The sequence below is a fragment of the Zootoca vivipara genome, chromosome 6 (genome assembly GCF_965207765.1).
Source record: "Zootoca vivipara chromosome 6, rZooViv2.hap1.1, whole genome shotgun sequence".
NCBI lineage: Eukaryota > Metazoa > Chordata > Lepidosauria > Squamata > Lacertidae > Zootoca > Zootoca vivipara.
The window spans coordinates 16,912,355-16,931,126 of NC_142589.1; the positions used below are offsets into that span (position 1 = coordinate 16,912,355).

Here is an 18,772-nt window from a genome sequence, read left to right on the forward strand (position 1 = left end):
AAGTGTAATTGGTTCCGAAAGTCCGTACTTAACCTGAAGCGAACTTTCCCATTGAAAGTAATGGAAAGTGGATTAATCCGTTCCAGACAGGTCCGCGGAGTACTTAAACTGAAAATACTCAAACCGAGCAGTACTTAAACCGAGGTATGATTGCATTGGTGAGCAAGGAAGAAATCCCCAGAAGCATAATCAATATAGGGGTTAGGGAACACATTGGCTAACTTATTATGCACAGGTGTGGATACACATGGGTGTAACAGCCTTTTTTCATGCGCAGAAAGGCTACCACATATGCCTTGGGACAAAGTCACAAAGCGGTCAACAGGTCAATCTCCATCCTCAAATGACATTCAAAGGTCATCAAGTTTGGTCATGCTGAATTATCCCCTCCATATATGGGCCCTATAACAGGTGCTATAAAGAGTTATTCATTTCTCTTTGTTTTGAGGTTCATGGTCTTGAAATGACATATTGGACGGCCTCTTTGCTGTCTATTCCTCCACTTCCCAAGAATGGGAAGCTGGGTGTGGAGCAGACAGATTCATCCATTGTGCATTTCACCTATGCAACTTCTCCCATTAACTCCTAGGTACACTGTTGGATTTCTCTTTCCTGTCCCTCTATTTTTTCTTCATAACTACTATTAAATTGTTGACAACTATTTTTTGTTAATGATTTTCTTTCTTTCTTTTTAATTCATAAGCAATTTCTATGCTGAAGTTAATTCCTGTAACTGGAATGCTTTTCATCTCCAGGAAGGTCATAACAATTCCACCCCATCCCCCTGGTTTGGCCTTGCCTTCTTCCATTTGTCAGCTCCATTGCCTGCTGATGAGAACATCACTTCATGGTTAAGTCCAACTTTCTGTTCTTGCCTACCGGTAGTTATACTTTTCAGTTCATAAATCACTATAGTGCTTGCTTTCTCCTTTCAGTACCCACATAATTAAATGCAAAATCACTTAGTGTTTAACCACTGTTAAAGGTGTTAAGCCTGTTATAATCGAGATCCATGTCACATGCAACTGCACCCAGGATGCCAAGGATTATCTTGAGTATCCCCATCAGTTTTCACTATAAAGGCCAGAACCACAGAAGCTATTCTTTGCCCCACACAGCTTATATCTCTAAGAAAACAAATCTGCTACTTAGCTTCTTTCTTATCATCTCCCAAAGCGGGGGGAGAGGGTAGGCAGGACCCCGAGCTATTACTTTAGTCTATAATTGTTCTATATTTGCCCCTCCATCAGATCCTTCTTTCAGAGAATAAAACAAAAGATGAACAAAAATACACAATCTGAAGGATTTGTTTTATTAGTGTGCTTCCTTTAGTTTGCTTTTCCTCCCTTAGCAAAGTTGGAATTAAGTCACTGAACCTTATTAATTGCTCTCACCTTGTTTGTGGTGTAGCTGTCCCAAATGATAAGCTTGCCATCCTGTGATGCACTAACAAGAAGCCTGGAAGCGCAGGTTAGGGAAAAGAGATAAAAAGTTAAATGTAAACTAAGCATACATCAGAAGTGCAGGAAGACAATTTACATTGGAATACATTAGTCTTAATCAATTCAACAGTATATTTTGATATGCAAAATGCTTTACTGCCGTTATCATCTAAAGCTGCCATTTAAAGTCCTTTTTACATATTGAGAAATTGAGACAGCGGGATCTGCCCAAAGTCATCCAGGGAGCCCATGATGGAGTAAATATTTCAAACAAGGTCGCCCACTGATCAATGGACTGAACTGGCTCTCATTGTGAATGTTTCCAATATAACAGTATCCTACGAAACTGGATTAATGGAAGCAACAGGCAGAATTCAACTGGAAGTGACATACTTCCTCTAATGTACCATCTTCCCAGCTCTTTTCTATTCTTAAGGAAAGATCTAGGGTTCTGTAAGGTGCTTAAGAGTAGTGCAGATTATTTAACTTGAACAAACAAGCTCAAGTGAATTAATAAGATTGCTTTCATTAGATTAAAGCCCTCTCCCCCCATCAGCTTCTGCTGATTTAATCACTATTAACTATGAGCAGACAAATCCACTATATACAAATATTTAATTTAAAAGGAAAATTATGAGAGCATTGATTGTGCTCTGGCAGTCAGTCCATGACAAACACATATTCACCCTGCTGACGGCCAGCTTTGGATCCCTGAATATTTAGAAGTGTGAGAGCTTCAGAAATATTATTTTAAAATAATTTTATAGCAGCCATAAGGCATTTTCTATCTGTATTTTTTCCACACAAGGAGAAACCAACATATGAAAATGGATTTCAGTTTTGCTGTCGGCACAGATGAACAAATGTTATTAGTTTTCAGTGTTGCTCAATTCCTTTGGTACTGGAGTAGGGCAAGAGAATTATGAAATTCCCTATGAAGTAACTGTGTGTACTTTTAAACACACGACTAAGTGGTGGTGCTAGTGGGAAATCTCTTCTGCTAGGCAAACATATGGCCCTTCAGAACCTTGCCTATGTAAAATGTACATCTATCCCTTGTACAGCTGTGTAAAATGTACATCTATGTCTTGGGTAAAAACAAACACATTTTGGGGGTAAAAGTGACATCTTCAAGTGGGAATCTCAAAAATGCCAATGTTATATTTTAGGTCTGCCAGGGCTGTTGGAAAGTAGAAACTGGCAGTCAGATATACACACACATGTTGCTGTTGCAACTGCAATCGCTGGACTTAGTTATCCCTTGTTATCTTTGCCTTCCTCATTTCACTCTCCCGCCACTAGTTTATTTCCTCTCCCTCCTCCTGTCTACAGTCTGCTTTTTTAATTCCTTCAAGCAAGGACCAGTCATATATTTATACATTTTTATCCCACCTTTCCTCTAAGGGGCTCAAAGTAGCATACCTCCCCCCCCTCCATTTTATCCTCACAATCATTAGGCTGAGAGGCTGTGACCAACTCAAGATGGTGCTTCTGCAGCGCAGGAACTCACCTGGAATCAGTGCCCCAGTGCATTGCATAAATTTTAGCCAAGTGTCCCCGCAGTGTTCTTCTAGTGCGCATCTGAATACGACCCACTGGATCAATGTTGGCTGTGATCTAAACGGGAGGTTAATTGTACATATTTATAACTGTCAGCTGCAAAAGCATTTCCTGACTGAAGAAGCATTAACTGAAACTACTCTCTCTTCTTGAATTTCTTTCCCTGTTGCACCAAAGAACTTGACCAAAACACCTTACTAGCTGCTTTGAAAGGTGTTTACTACTGCTTCTTCCCAAACAAGCTTCTCGTTTCAAACTTCTAGTATAAGCATAATTTATCAGAGGTGGGCAACCTGGGAACCTCTGGATGCTGCTGGACAACATCCCATCACCTGACTATTGGTTATACCGGACAGGGCTGATGGAAATTGGGAGCCAGCAACATAGAGAAAGGCAGAGATTCCCCACCTCAGAATTATCACATAACTGAAGGACAACTTGCAGGTGTTTTTTTTTTTTAAAGCAGAAAAGTACTCACATGGCATTTCCACTGCATCATTTTTCACTATTTTCACACGAAAGCTCATACCAAAATAAAAACTTAGTTGGTCTTTAAGGTGCTACTGAAGGAATTTTTTCATTTTTCACTGTCTGCTTTCTGACTTACTTAAGGACTGTTATAAATCCAGATTGTTCCAGCTCTTACATAGCAAAATCACATCTATTGGTACTGACTTGGAACTCTTGTATAATTCAAGTGAGCAATATATTTATCGTAATATTCAAACCAGATTAAGGGACATTGAAAAACAAAACATTTAAGTCAGCTGTAAATAAAATCTGCTCCGACTTCTATGGTTTAAATACAACAGATAACAGGGTCACTTATACAGTGGTACCTCTAGTTACAAATTTAATTCGTTCTGGAGGTCCATTCTTAACCTGAAACTGTTCTTAACTAGAGGCGTGCTTTCGCTAATGGGGCCTCTTGCTGCTGCGCCGCCGGTGGCACACAATTTCCATTCTCATCCTGGGGCAAAGTTCTCAACTTGAGGTAACTCTTCCAGGTTAGTGGAGTTTGTAACCTGAAGCGTTTGTAACCTGAGGCGTTTGTAACTCAAGGTACCACTGTATTTCAAAATTAATAATTCCAGTCCAACGCAGGGCCTTTATGTTAGCTTGACTGAATCAGATTTTGTCAAGGGCAGATATTTAAACATCCCCAGAAATGACAGACATTGTGGGTGTTCTTTCATCATCCCTTTTTCTGGAACCATATTATTTTGGTTTTGTGTATTAGCCATACATTCACACTTCTGCCTAGCAATGGAGGCTATCATTTCATGCATCTTGATGGAAGTGACCTCTGACTTCATGCCATAAGGCAGCCTTCCCCAATCTGGTACCCTTGAGCTGACAATCATTCCTGACAATTGCTCATGATGCCTGTGGGTGATGATAGCTGCAGCCCAAAACATCTGGAGAGCACCATGTTGGGAAAGACTACCATAAGGGTTTTAAAAACCCTGCTACAGCTTTTAGAGTATCTTTGAGTATTCTTTCTTGTCTAAAATAATCATATCTTCTAGGAAAACACTAGTAAAAGGGAGATAAATACCTTCATTTCCCTGTACTGTGGCCAATTAAATTTAAGCCTTCTCTGTAGCATACTGCAGTGAAGCCAGAAAAGTTTGTAGCACAGCCCACTTTAAAAAAATGTCTGCATATTTGTTCTGTCTCCATGTAACACAATTATTTAGCCAAAGGACACAGGCAAAGAATTCCTGCTTCCTCTTGAAATCTGTCAAGGCAGCTTAGTAGGGTACAGGCCGCTTTCCGGATTTAGAATTCCTTCATAATTGCCTGTATGTCAGGTTCTTAGAAGCTCCCTCCCTGTCCCCATAGTCTACGTTACAGCATATGGAAAATACTGGAACTGTTCATTCAGCATTTTTGGCAACTCTGTCAAACATGAATGATTCCCTATAAATTGTGCTAAAAAGAATGTCTTGCAGTTCACATCACTTTGAGTCAACATTAGCAGTGGAAGCAAATATCGGGCATCTCGACTCACACACCATTATTTTATTTTAAAAGTTGTTTTTAACTGTTTTTTACATTGTGCAAATGTGGTTTAATAATAAAGTTATGTTTTAATTGTTGTAACCCACCCTGGGACCTTAAGGTTAATTTGAATAATCATAATAATAATGTCATTTAACTTCAGATTCTGACCAAAAAGCTTCAGCAGGACAAGCAATAGGAAGCCGAATTCAAATTGGGAACATTAGTTGTTGCTGGCTCCGTTTTATGTGTGGGTAGCTTGCCCCACTGGCTGCAAGAGGTCTAATGTACTTTGATTTTTTGACCTCTTGTTCAAAAATCTGAAGACTAACAAACTTAATGCTGGGAAAGGCAACAGATGGCCAAGCAATGCTTATAACATTAGACATACTGAAGGCTACATCTAAAGGACAAAGCCCAGCATAAGCAAGAAGGTGCTGAAAGGCTCTTCGTTGCTTTTGTTGCAATGGACCAACACAACTACCTTTCTGGATGTCTTCTGCTTTACACACCCTCTGATGCTGAATAGAAAAAGCACTTCAAGGCAATAGTTGTTGGTCCATCGTCACATGCAACAGGCATTTTGGGACAGCATCTGTGAACTGGATGCAACTCCTTAAGCACCACAGATTAAAAAGGGGAGGCTGCAGGACTCCAACCACCCTCCCCGGCATGAATCTTCCGTATGATTGCTAACCAGGGTTTACAGTCAAATCAGTTTTGAAACAAGCTTCAACCCTGTGCATACACCAAGTTAGCAATAAGCAGGGTTAAAGCTTGCACTAATGTAAGCCTCAGCCATGTTTTAGGTCAACCAGGAGAAAGCACAAAGGGAATGAGACTGAGAATGTGATGCAGTTATAGGATTGAGAGCATTACATATAAATCAGACAGGTGACAGCGATAAATGAGGATGATTTAGAGAAGCGTTATTCCTGGCATCTGCTGCCAAGAAAACCGAAATGGTGATCATACAGCAACCTTTCAAAGAAAGCATTCCTATTAAACCAAGTTGAAATACCTCAGCTTTGTTCTTGATATAAGCAATTTTTGGGTTGTTTGTTTTGTAAAAAAAAAAAAAGTTTGATAACGCCAATATACTTTTGATGACATGTTCATTGAGCATCCACCTACCTGGGCCAGCGTAGCATCAGCACATGCTTTCCTAGCATCCTGAAAAAAGGGAGAATTAAGAGTGTCAGAAAAATGGAATGTGCTCATTGATATGACTTACTTGATCCTAAGCTACTATCTACTTGTATGAATAGATTTCACAAGGTGCTGAAAAAATGAAGAAACTGGGATGACCCAGTACATGCGTCTCAAAGGAGGATCTTATAATCCGCAAGTAATTTAGAAAATAAATTATTGTAAATTTGGATGTACATCTCTCTCACACTCTCTATCAAACTTCACTGTACAAAGTTGCTTTGACTGTGGAAGTAAAATCAGGGTGACAAAATAAACACTAAGATCTCATAAAGCTAAGTAGGATAATTATTTTTTCTTTATGAAACCCCTTTCTATGGGCACAGATTCAAACCAGCTGAGTACATAAAGCTGTACTGCTCACATTTATACAAATAGTACATATACATAATCAGCCTTCAAAATAGTATCTAGCTGCTGTAAGTAGCCAATTAAAGTCACTGGAGAACTCCATCACTGACTTTAAAGCAGCTAACAGAGATTTAAAACTAGTAGTACCTCTTAACTGACTAAAGGATCAGGCAGCAAGTGATGTATCCATCAATACATCAGTCACGAAGTTGAGATGCTTTACAACAGGGGTTGAGAACCTGTTTCAGCCTGAACATTAATTACCCTTGCGGGTAAATCTCTGGGGGTTGCATGCTGGTGGTGAGCTCGTCCATCCCACCCCCTCCATTAACCCATTCAATTCCCACTCACACACAGTCATTTAAACTTCCCTTCCTCTTATCTCTTTTTTATTCCTTCCCTTATCTCCCTTTCTTCAGCAAATGGCTTAGAAAAAAGGCAGCATTTCAGGAACTGGACCTGTTTTCCTAAGCCTAATGGGGCACACCAGAACAGGGATTTTCCAGGGGTGGCAGTGTAGGGAGCCATTCTGATAGAGCCACATCTCCCCCTAAAAATCATGCATAGCTTAACTGGCTGTAGATCCTCCAACCCTACCTTACAGCGATACTGCAGCCAATCACCATAAAACTATTTTCAAATAAATGAACTAGAAGTACAGTACTATTGTGAAATACACCTGAGAATTCTCGCCACATATATCCTTACAAAAATCATGTGAAGTAGGAGAAACTTCATTTTTATTTATTTATTACAGACAGGAGGAGCAGGGGGTCAAGATATGGTGCTTTCCCCCAAGGCTCCTCAAAATCAGCTGCTTCGAATCTTTTCTTTCCCACTCTCACTGCAGCCATGTAAATGCCAAGTAGAAAGACTTGTTTAACAAGTTTATTCATCATAATTATTTTTAAAGCACTTGAAATTTACAAAGCACGGCACAAATATTCAATACAAGACAGTCCCTGCCTGCAGGCTTACAATCTAATAGACAACACAGAAGAGAAAAATAAATAAGTGAAGCCAGGCACTAATTTCAAGTTACTTAGAATGGAAACGGTTGAGGGAAAGGAATAGAAGTGGCTTTAGTTCTACTGATCTCACAGCCATGGCGGTGAAGTGTCCCCCAACCCCATCTCTCCCTCTGCTGCAGCCTGTTGGAGAGGAGTAAAATATAGAAAGCCTCCAGGTTTTAATGCCACTCTCATGTTGTGTGTGACACAGGAAATTATCAAGTGCTCAGATTCAAACTGGGTCATGTAGGGACACATGTGACATAAACAGCTGGGAGTAGAGGGAGAGACTACCAGTTAGGGAGTGTAATTGACCAGCAAGACTGCACAGAGATAATGAACACAATCTACAGCAAGTTTCCAGTGCACCAGCAAGTATGCCCTTTCACAAATTCCTAAGTTCAGTGGGGTTTGCATAGTTCACTATAATGTGTGTCAACAGTTAGGTTAGATAGCTCTTCTCAATAATAATAAGAAGAGTGGGGGAAAGCCTCAGAAATGTTTGCTGTATTGTAGCTTCTCAATACACCTCATGCTGTGCAGTGTATTTGTTCTTATTTTAAACAAGAGAGCCACACAGGAAAGCAAGATACAGAAAGTCTCCTTGCTGAAGCCAAAACCTTTCATTTTTGTTTAAAGAAATTTAGAATTAATGAAGGCAGAAAGACATGGATATTAATTTCTTTAACTAGTTGTGTATACAATGGCTAGATAATTTGTGAGTTGTCCCACAACAGTCTTTTATACTGATATATTTAACATTAAGCTATTTTATTTAGTTTAGGAAGGATGTGGGGGAGGGATGATACAATGGGTGGAATTCCATGTCACGCTATTACAAATGTTCCATTTGCAAAAGCTTTTTCAGCTTGCCAGATGGAACAATCTCCCCTTCCCTTCTCCACGGTTTCAGAGTTTCTCCCACCCATCCTCCAGCCAATTTCAGAGGTATGGGGCAGGGGAGGAAAAGGAAAGGCAGAGGTTCCACTGACAGGCCACATTAGGTGAACCCTGCCCAATGAATATGCAGGCTGCTTTTGAGAAAATACTCAAGGTCTAGCTCATAGTTTAAGAAAACAGTCCTAATGAGCATCTTCATTAAGGGTTTGAGGAGCTCTTTAAAAAAAAAAAAGCAGCCGCCTAAAATGCAGCTTGCAATTAACATAAAAAATATGTAATAAACATACTCAAAGGATTCTAATGATAGCAATTTGTTGCCAATGTTATGCAATGGGGTGCTACATTCATATATGGGAAGTCCATTTTCAAAATCTTGGATACTTCTAAGACACCCATCCATACATCACACTGCCCAGAACAAAAGAGAACTTCTGCTCCTCTACTATTACTTCTATTGAAAACTGTTCCAAATTAGGCAAGAAGTACATTTAAACTTAGTCTGCCTCAATTATCCAACAACTTCTCATTGCAAATCATGGAACTAGGTGTACATCTATGTGCAGCATAATAGATCCCTGCCCGTATATATTACTGGTAGGAAGCTATTTCAGAGCTTTGGTAATCTGCTCGAGTTAACCTCCAAGGCACACACACACAGCACAACTCATAATAGGATTTCCTAAGCAGGTAAGCAGTGTTCTGCTCTTAATCACTCGACCGAGAACTGAACTACATATAACTGAACCTTCAGGAGAAAGTAGAGTATAAAAGTAAACACAATGAACTCAGCATTCAGTGTGTAATCCCACCTTTAATGCACACATAGACAAATGAACATGAAAAGCAGGTCTGGAAAGTCTTTGGTGCCATCTCCCTTTTGGAGTCATTCCAGTGGAGGGGTCAAAGTGGGGCTAATTATGCTTTTCTTGATTTCTTGTTCACCACAGTCAGTTTCAAGAGCTTAAATCCAGTTTTGTAAAACCCCTGACTACTTTTGTTTACACAAAGTGTGTTTGGTCAGAAGTTGTATGTTATTTACACTATTGTGGCTGTCAAAAGTCTTGTTTCACAATATACCTGTACAAAATTATGCATACATTGTTTAAATTCTGTGTTTAATAGTGTATTTAATGTAGCTCTACTGGTTATCGACATATACTATACATACACTCTCTCTCTCAACCTAAAATGAGATTGCCTCAGTTTTAAGCAAAACAGCATATACTATGCATCCAACTTAGGTATATGTGACCTAAAACTTGTGCGCCAGGTCAACAGAATGATCTGCTTTTATTATTTGTGTAAGCTTTCAACCAGAAGGAAAGAAATAGTTTCTTTTTCATGTAAATAAGCTTGATGTGCCTTGACTGAAAGTAATACTTTTTTCAAACTTCTGGAGGGCTTTGTGAAGGTTCGGCCCTGAAAAATGACTAATAAATAAGTTTTAAAAATAAATAAGTTATTTATTAATCACTTTTCAAGGCCAAGCCCTCACAAAGCCATGTAAAGAGAGAAATAAAAACAGTAGAATCTCAAAAAGTGCATAAGGGATACTGAATGAGATCATCAAAATTGTCTTTAGAAAAGGCAACAGTAAAAAGGTCTTAATTAAGGTCTTATTGAGTGCCAGAATTGAAGCACAGCATATGAAAATTATCACATTGCAATAAGTAAAATAAAGGGTTTGCAGGAAAAATGAAAATGAAATTCAATCTCTGCCTTCTACTACTTAAGAACTTTTTCCAACATGATGGAGTTATTTGTCCACAGAGAAGCAAATGATAGCAATTATATAGCACATATGTGCTTCCACATATGTTACCTCAATAACCACCATACTAAGATCAGTCAGTATATCACAATAAATGACTAGAAACTGTGTTGACAGCAGCTTGCCTAAGCTGATGGCAGAGATGAGAAATGAGCCTCGGGTTTTGTAGCATACAGCTCAGTCTCATAGTTGCTTTCCTCAGAAAGAAATGCCAAGGAGGAACAAGCAAAACTTTATTTTCTGGAATAAATATGTTATATTCCCCAAATCATATTTCTGTGCATTTTGAAACAGAATGGTTCAAGCAACTGTGCAACACCATTATTTTTATATTTGGTGGCTAAGTTATTTTGACACTGATTTGCTGAGTTGATATGATGGCCTGAAATGTTCTGTTGCTTAGGGAAAGAAGTGTGTAGTCCAACTTCTATATCGGAAAAAGAAGGAAGCCAAGATGGCACAGGTTTGCTAAGGGGAGTTTCAACCCTGGCAGGGAACTTCTGCCAGCTGCGGCTCCTACTGCGCCTGCATGATTCTTACCTAGAAACCATAAAGGGAAACGGAAGATGAAGAAAGTGGACGGTGTAATGGATGAATCTTACGAATAAGTTAGTAGAAACCTGGAGCTGAAGAACTGGCTAGTTGCTTCTATTTTTAGAAGGTGGCTGTAGTCTGGAGGGTTTCTGTGTAGTCCCTCTTCTTTTACATAGAAAGAAGCCAGATTATACTAGCCTCTGAAATGAATAGTATTAGGCTTTAAGTCTCAAGACTATAAGTCAATGTGCATGTCACATGCTTTTTTCCTTCACTGAAAGCTAACAAGCAAGTTTAGAAATTTATGCCATACTATAGCACAGTAAAGTAGCACTTTGAGATGGGTAAGCATAAGCAGTTAATGCCAAATGGCAACATGACAGACACTGAAAATGTACCACCATAAAGAGCAGTTTTAAGTGTCATCTTTATGTGTTTTATGGTTATATTTGTTCTTAATGTTGCTTAAATTGCTTTATTATACATTTATTTGTTTTGTTAATCACCTGGGACGCTTCAGCTGAGATGTGGCCTGGAAATCTTTTTATATAAAAAAAAGCTCTTTATTTTAAAATAGCAGCTCTTTCAAATAAAACAAGTAAGTTGTTTTTAAAATCCCCCCTACCACACAGATTAATTTGAGAGAGAACGAACGCACCCAAACATCCAGAACAGGTGAGAAAGGCAAGATGTTTAGTCTATAATACTTACTCTGATTTGGTTTTTCAGTTGCTCCGCCTCCTGGCGTAACTGGTCAAGTTCACTCATCTTCCCGTACTAAAGGTGTGCTTCTACAACACCTCTCAGATGCTCAAAAATCTGGGAGAAAAGTAAAAACAATTTGAAGTCAACTGAACCTTTTTAAAAAAAGAAAAGCATTTTAAGTAACCACGGTATGTTATTTACAATTAAGCTAATATACATGAAATAAACATAAATAAAAGCAAATACCAAGAGCGCATTAAAAAATTAGCTTAACGTAAGTATCCTTACAAAGTGCAGTCATATGCATGTTTATTCAGAAGTAGGCCCAAATACGTGCAGCCTTCATCTACGTTACTTAAAGCTGTTTATGTAACTTTAGGTCATAGCTAGGGTGGAGTATGCACTCCGCATTAAACTTAAACACACGTGGATCCAAGGTAATCAAAATTCTATGCTAAGTAAAGCTCTGCCCTACAGACTATGTAAATCATGCCAATCTGCATGTTTCTCATAATTTGCATAAGTTATTCTGGTTTTCATATTCATGGGGAAGGACAAGGAATGGTGCATGACATGGAAGCTCTACCACTTTCTACTTGAAATGTTCATCATTTCCTCTGGTTCTAAATTTCAAAAGACTTGCTTCATACATTTTCTAGATCAGCCTTCAATACTCTTCCATTGCCTCCCAAGACAACCAGATACCAACTAGTCTTCCCCAACCTGATCCCCTGCAGATGTTCTAGACTACAATTTTTGTCATCTGAGCCACTGGCCATGATGGCTACGGCCGATGGAAATTGGTAGTCCAAAACAGCTAGGAAGTCGCCCGTTTGGGGAAGGCTGTTTATAAACATATTTGCAACTACAGGGAAGATAACTGCTTTTCTGGAATCCACTGGAAGCCAATTTCTGCATCCAACGTATTCTGCAAGCCTTCTGCACCCTCGTGGAATTGTGGAACACACACATTTGCCTCTCTCAACTTACTGCTAAACTTACAGCAAACTTACAGTTCACTTACAGCTTACTCTCTCCCTTAACTTACTGCTAAAAGTTCTAATCACTTTAGGTTACTGCCGTCTTGCTGTTTCACAAATAAATAGAAGAAATTTAAGTTCACAGAGCCAATTCTAATATTCAAATATTTCATCAGAAGTGGCATTTGTTATTAAAATAGCAGTTTTAACCATCTTGATTAAGTAAGATATCTCAGTTCAGCATCTAAAGCAAGTATAGAAAAAACAGAGTTTGCATGGTTTTGCCCTATAATCACCATCAATAATATTTATATACAGTTAAATATGCAAAATCCCTAAGCAGTTTACATTACATAGTAAGAATTTGTGTTCTACCATTGTGTGTGGTAGGAATAGTTAATTTTATAAGTTCACTTCCATTAAAGTACAGGAACTGGGAATCAGGGTATCTGGAAATTAGGATGTGTTCTACCCTCCTTTAAGGGATTGCAAAAAAGTGAAAACTGAAATTTTGATTTATTATCAAATTAACTAATATCTGCTTCTGACAAAGGGGACTTAAGAGGAGTGCACTGTAGTCTCTCACAAAAATACTGTATAAACTGTGTCAGAGCAATGTGGGGTAAGAGACTTTGTGCCAGAAGTGGGTATGATGTAGCAGCAAACCTGTGATTGAAATGCATCACACACAACATGGTAACTATATTTTGTGCTTTTATCCTGTATTTTAATGTTGTTAACCGTCCTGAGATCTTTGGATGAAGGGCAGTCTATACATTAAATAAATATTAAATGATTGGTGTGTGTGCATGTGAGCAACAATAATTATTTTGAGGTAGCTACAAACACACTAGTGATGTTATGGGCCGAAATCCCCTTTACACTGCATCACCACAACTTTTTTTAAAAAAAATTAATTCCAAGACAACCTTGGAATTCAACGCACATAGGATTGAGTCAGTGTACCCACAACCTCTGCTCCTGCTACTTCTTCCCCAACATGTTATTTCTGCCTCATCATCTGCCTACCACAGCCTTACGTTCTTCTTCCCAGCTAGTCAACCCACTGATTTCCCCACCGCCACTCCACGGCCAGGAACATAATTTTCAAAGTTAGTCCTTCATGGACCCTCTCCTGCTGTTTAAAATTGCCAGTTTCTGTACTTAGGTGACATCCCTTTTCCCCTGTGCTGTATGTGGGGGAAAGAGTTGGGGCAAATTTATCTGACTTTTCCAATAGCCTCACTTGAACAGAAAGCTACATAAAAAACAACAACCCTGAACAAGCAAAGTGAATGGTCTTAGCAGTACTTAAAACATATTTTACAGTCAAACGTTGTGCTGTATTGATATCACAACTTTGAAGTTGTAAGATTAGAGATTGCAAACTTTGAAAGCATCACTTCTGAGGGCTGGCTGCTGGTGAGACAATTCATCTATGAACCCCAACAAACCCTAGCCATGAAATTAAGAGAATATTCTACTTTGAGGACATTCACTTTATATGAAATTCTGCTTAGGTCTAAAGAACTACCAGCTTCTAGTTACTATTCTAATTTCCCAAGTATTAACAATACATTCTCAAAAAATGCCCAAAATATACTTACAAGACACAGAGCCTGTAAACCTCCCCAGTCCTGTGAATTTCAGAAGCTAATGGTACAATTTCCACATGAACACAGGGCTGAACTGCCTGTCTTCTGGTAGCAGTGTCATTGTTAAGCCTTAATAATCTCTTGTCTGAGCTTAACTACTCATTCAAATCCAGTTAAGGTGAAACCTACATTTTAACACCTATCGCTATCCTCATCTCTTTAGAGGAGAAAAATAAAAAAAATCCTTCAGTAGAGGAGAGTCTGTCTCAGAAATCCTGCCACTTTGGGGGTGGCTGGGAGTGATGAAGTTCCCCTATTTAGGAGTCATGAGCTACTGATTTGCGAGGCAACCACACTGAGCATGTGGTCCCAACCTAATGTAATATACTACTGTGGCAAACACATATCATTTCCTCCTTATTTGCTGCTGCTAGCTCTTCTGGTTCTTTAAGTCCAAGAGAAGCAGCTGCTATAAGCACCACATTCCTCGTGCCCTGTACTAAAAGCAGTGCTGAAGTCCTATTGGAACTGGTTCAGTGTCTCACATGGCAAGAGACAGCTGTCATAGCATACCTGTTGTCCTTTCTGGCCCAGGCAGCAAGTACCCCAATGCCTTGCCCTGCCAAACCCATTGCCCTGCCAAACCCATTGGTCTCCCCAATTCTATCAAAGCTTGTTGGAAAGGACGGGGGGAATCTTACTCTACTGCCCCAACACTGAAATATGATGTTCACTTTCTGCACAAGTTCTTTATTGCTGGTGCAGAAAACCCCAGATTCATTTTATCCCAAGGGTGCTTAAAGCAAACTACGTAATCAACTAATAATCACTTTCTGCCTAAATGAGGTCAGGATGACATGGGTCAAAGTGCTTGCAAGTTGAAATGGGCCAGTATTCTCATCTTCCTCATATTTTCAAGACAGCACAAAACCTAAAGGGCCTAAGCGTTTAAAGAACAGCCTGATGAGGACTTAACACAGTCAGTAGCCACACAATGAGCATCAGCCTGAAAAGTAAATCAGAAGGAAGAGAAGATAACAGGGTGAAGGAATAGCTGACTGGAACCCTGAACAGGAATTATAAAATGGTTGCAGGTCCCACTTGCCTATAAATTCAAACAATCCTTCAGTCAACAATCTCCCAACATTCTATCACTCACATCAAGGCCAAGCAAAAGGATCAAAAAGCAGAAAGAGGCAACTTGATTCCTGGAGTAACCAATGGTGAGGTGCAAGTTTTGTTCCAACTCCAATGGTGCCTCTGAGTGCAAAACCTTTTCTTTCTCCTATAAGAGTGACAGACTGCCATTCATTCCTATGAGAGACTAGTGCTGAATCTGGCACTGTTGTACAAAGGAGTGTGTCGTTAACATTATTAATGTTAAGGGTCATGTTATTATTTTAAAATTTTATCTTTTGTCTAAATGCTAGAATGCCTGCAACATAAATACCTTCCTCCACACGTATTTTATCTTTAAAATGATGGGGATTTTCGCTAGCACTATATATGCAAAAGAGTGTCTGAAACCATTGTTCCATTACTTATATTTATTGAGGTGGGGGTTATATGCTACTTATAACTATCATACACCACCAGTCACATTAAAAAGATGATTGGGTATCATGGATAAAATACTCTTCCATGCAACGTCATCTGATTACTATAAACATGCCTAACCTGCTGTCCAATTTAAATCCTCTTATCAAAACTGATTGGTTCAAAATTGGGAAAGGAGTACGACAAGGTTGTATATTGTCTCCCTGCTTATTTAACTTATATGCAGAATTCATCATGCGAAAGGCTGGACTAGATGAATCCCAAGCCGGAATTAAGATTGCTGGAAGAAATATCAACAACCTCAGATATGCAGATGACACAACCTTGATGGCAGAAAGCGAGGAGGAATTAAAGAACCTTTTAATGAGGGTGAAAGAGGAGAGCGCAAAATATGGTCTGAAGCTCAACATCAAAAAAACCAAGATCATGGCCACTGGTCCCATCACCTCCTGGCAAATAGAAGGGGAAGAAATGGAGGCAGTGAGAGATTTTACTTTCTTGGGCTCCTTGATCACTGCAGATGGTGACAGCAGTCACGAAATTAAAAGACGCCTGCTTCTTGGGAGAAAAGCAATGACAAACCTAGACAGCATCTTAAAAAGCAGAGACATCACCTTGCCGACAAAGGTCCGTATAGTTAAAGCTATGGTTTTCCCAGTAGTGATGTATGGAAGTGAAAGCTGGACCATAAAGAAGGCTGATCGCCGAAGAATTGATGCTTTTGAATTATGGTGCTGGAGGAGACTCTTGACAGTCCCATGGACTGCAAGAAGATCAAACCTATCCATTCTTAAGGAAATCAGCCCTGAGTGCTCCCTGGAAGGACAGATCGTGAAGCTGAGGCTCCAATACTTTGGCCACCTCATGAGAAGAGAAGAATCCTTGGAAAAGACCCTGATGTTGGGAAAGATTGAGGGCACTAGGAGAAGGGGACGACAGAGGACAAGATGGTTGGACAGTGTTCTCGAAGCTACGAACATGAGTTTGACCAAACTGCGGGAGGCAGTGCAAGACAGGAGTGCCTGGCGTGCTATGGTCCATGGGGTCACGAAGAGTCGGACACGACTAAACGACTAAACAACAACAACATCAAAACTGATACACAGCCTGCACTCTTTCAGAATGTGAAAGTACAACTTAAAGTACAAGTACTTAAAGTATAACATTTTTAAGTTGTGAGTTGGAAGGATGAGATAAAAACAAACAAACAAACATGGATGGCATGATTAAAGCAAAGGTGCAAGCTTGAATGGAGTAGGGGTAGATATGAGAATCTCATAGAGATGTTAAAATTTTGTAACAAATTAACTTTTATTCAAATACAGTTGTACCTTGGAAGTTGAACGGAATCCGTTCCAGAAGTCCGTTTTGCTTTTAAAATGTTTGAAAACCAAAGTGCGGCTTCTGATTGGCTGAAGGAAGTTCCTGCAGCCTATCAGAAGGCACGGAAGTCCCATCGGACGTTCAGCTTCCAAAAATAGTTCCCAAACCGGAACAGTCACTTCAGGTTTGCGACGTTTGGGAGCCTAAACATTCAGGAACTAAGCTGTTCGACTTCCAAGGTACGACTGCATTAGGGATAAGCAGCACCAGTGCTCTTGTTTAACAATAAACATTCAGCTAGGTGAGGGGACTCACTTGCAATTTACATAAGGGCAGCCAATGGTCCATCTAGTCCAGGAGCTTATTCTTAAAAGCGGCCTCAGAGATGCCTATGGGAAGCCTGAAAGCAGGACTGAGTGCAATAGCTTTCTTCCCACCTGTGCTTCCCAGAAACTGGTATTCAGAGACATACTGCCTTTGACAGTGGAGGTAGAACACAGCCATTGTGGCTAGTAGCCATTGACAGCTTCGTGCTCCTTGAATTTGCCTAACCCTTTTCTAAAGTATTCCTGATTGGGTGGCCATCACATTCCAATTTTTACAATATTGTTTGCTGAAGGAAAACCTTAGATTATTTTAGAGGTCCAAGACACATGGCCAATGGAAGAGGAATGTTGCTTAAGCACAACAGCACCAATTGTAGGCTGAAACTTGCCACATTTAAACAGATATGTATGATCACCAATATATAAATGATTCTTATTATGCACAGTTGTGACATTAATTTTCAATTATCTGTATTCTTTGCCTTCTGAGCCTCAGGCAGAATTTCTGACAGCAGACCTAAAGAGTAAATCTATCTTGCTTTCAATTAGGAAATTACTTTTAAATGGGCCTTGGTTTTTAAGAAAATATACAGGTCATGTTTACTTATTTTTAAGGGGGTCAATGTTTAGTGTTTTTGACTGGTTTAATCAACACTTCGTTTTTCATATTACTGTTAATATCACATTGTGTGATACACACACATGGTGTGATATAAATTGAAATAATATATACAGTAGTAATATAATATAAAATTTCCTGTGTGTAGCACAACCTAACTGATTTTAAGGATTGTCTGCAAGTTACAACATGGGACAAGAAGGCAGAATGTACAAGTGACTCTTGTTTACTTTTCACTGCATGCTGGCTCATTCCCAAACAGAAAAGAAAGTAATGTGCACATATCCCCTCTGTAAGGTGATGGTTGGGCCCCGGGAACTTACAAAACATGGGTATTGGCAATGAAAAGCAGAGTCACTTGCTCATTCTACGGTATTCTTCCACCACACTGTCATACGTATTTGAACAAATCCCAGGACTTGCAGACTTGCTTAAGAGAGGGAATATGTTGTCTTTTGTGCTGAATATAACCAAGGAAGTATCATGAAAGGCATTTATTAATTGATTTTCTAAGGTTTAGGGTGTCTTGAGTTAATAGTTTAAAACAAAACGTAAGAAAGTGCAGATTTAACAGCACCAGAAACACCCAAATATACTAACCAACCAAGGCAAAAGCTACTGTTTTGCTGTTTTGTTTTTAATTACTGTTGGGGACCACCAGGGGTCAGCAGAGAGCCCGGTAGATTGGGACAGGGGCTCTCGGATGAAGCCAGAGCCCCAGGGCCTAGCGTCTTGACAGCTTCCTCCGGAAGGTGAGACTGGGGCTCAGGAGGAGGTGCAGACCCTCAGGGATATTGAGGAGGCTAGGTGAACCGCCCTGAGATCTTATGATGAAGTGTGGTGTATAAATCTAATACAGTGGTACTCAATTCGTTCTGGGGAGCCA

General features: G+C 39.6%; 1 protein-coding gene across 14 annotated transcripts in view; it reads right to left on the minus strand.

The window, feature by feature from the left end:
* GNB1 (G protein subunit beta 1) overlaps positions 1-18,772 on the minus strand; it is a 74,045-nt gene that overhangs the window by 13,418 nt on the left and 41,855 nt on the right. For all 14 annotated transcript variants that reach the window (XM_035121160.3, XM_035121157.3, XM_035121159.3 and 11 more), the window contains 4 exons: positions 11,493-11,600; positions 6,141-6,179; positions 2,953-3,059; positions 1,395-1,458 (listed from right to left, as the gene is read on the minus strand). In XM_035121160.3, coding sequence (XP_034977051.1) covers positions 1,395-1,458; positions 2,953-3,059; positions 6,141-6,179; positions 11,493-11,549 — 267 coding nt within the window. In that variant the 5' untranslated portion in view covers positions 11,550-11,600. The remainder of the gene's footprint in view (positions 1-1,394; positions 1,459-2,952; positions 3,060-6,140; positions 6,180-11,492; positions 11,601-18,772) is intronic.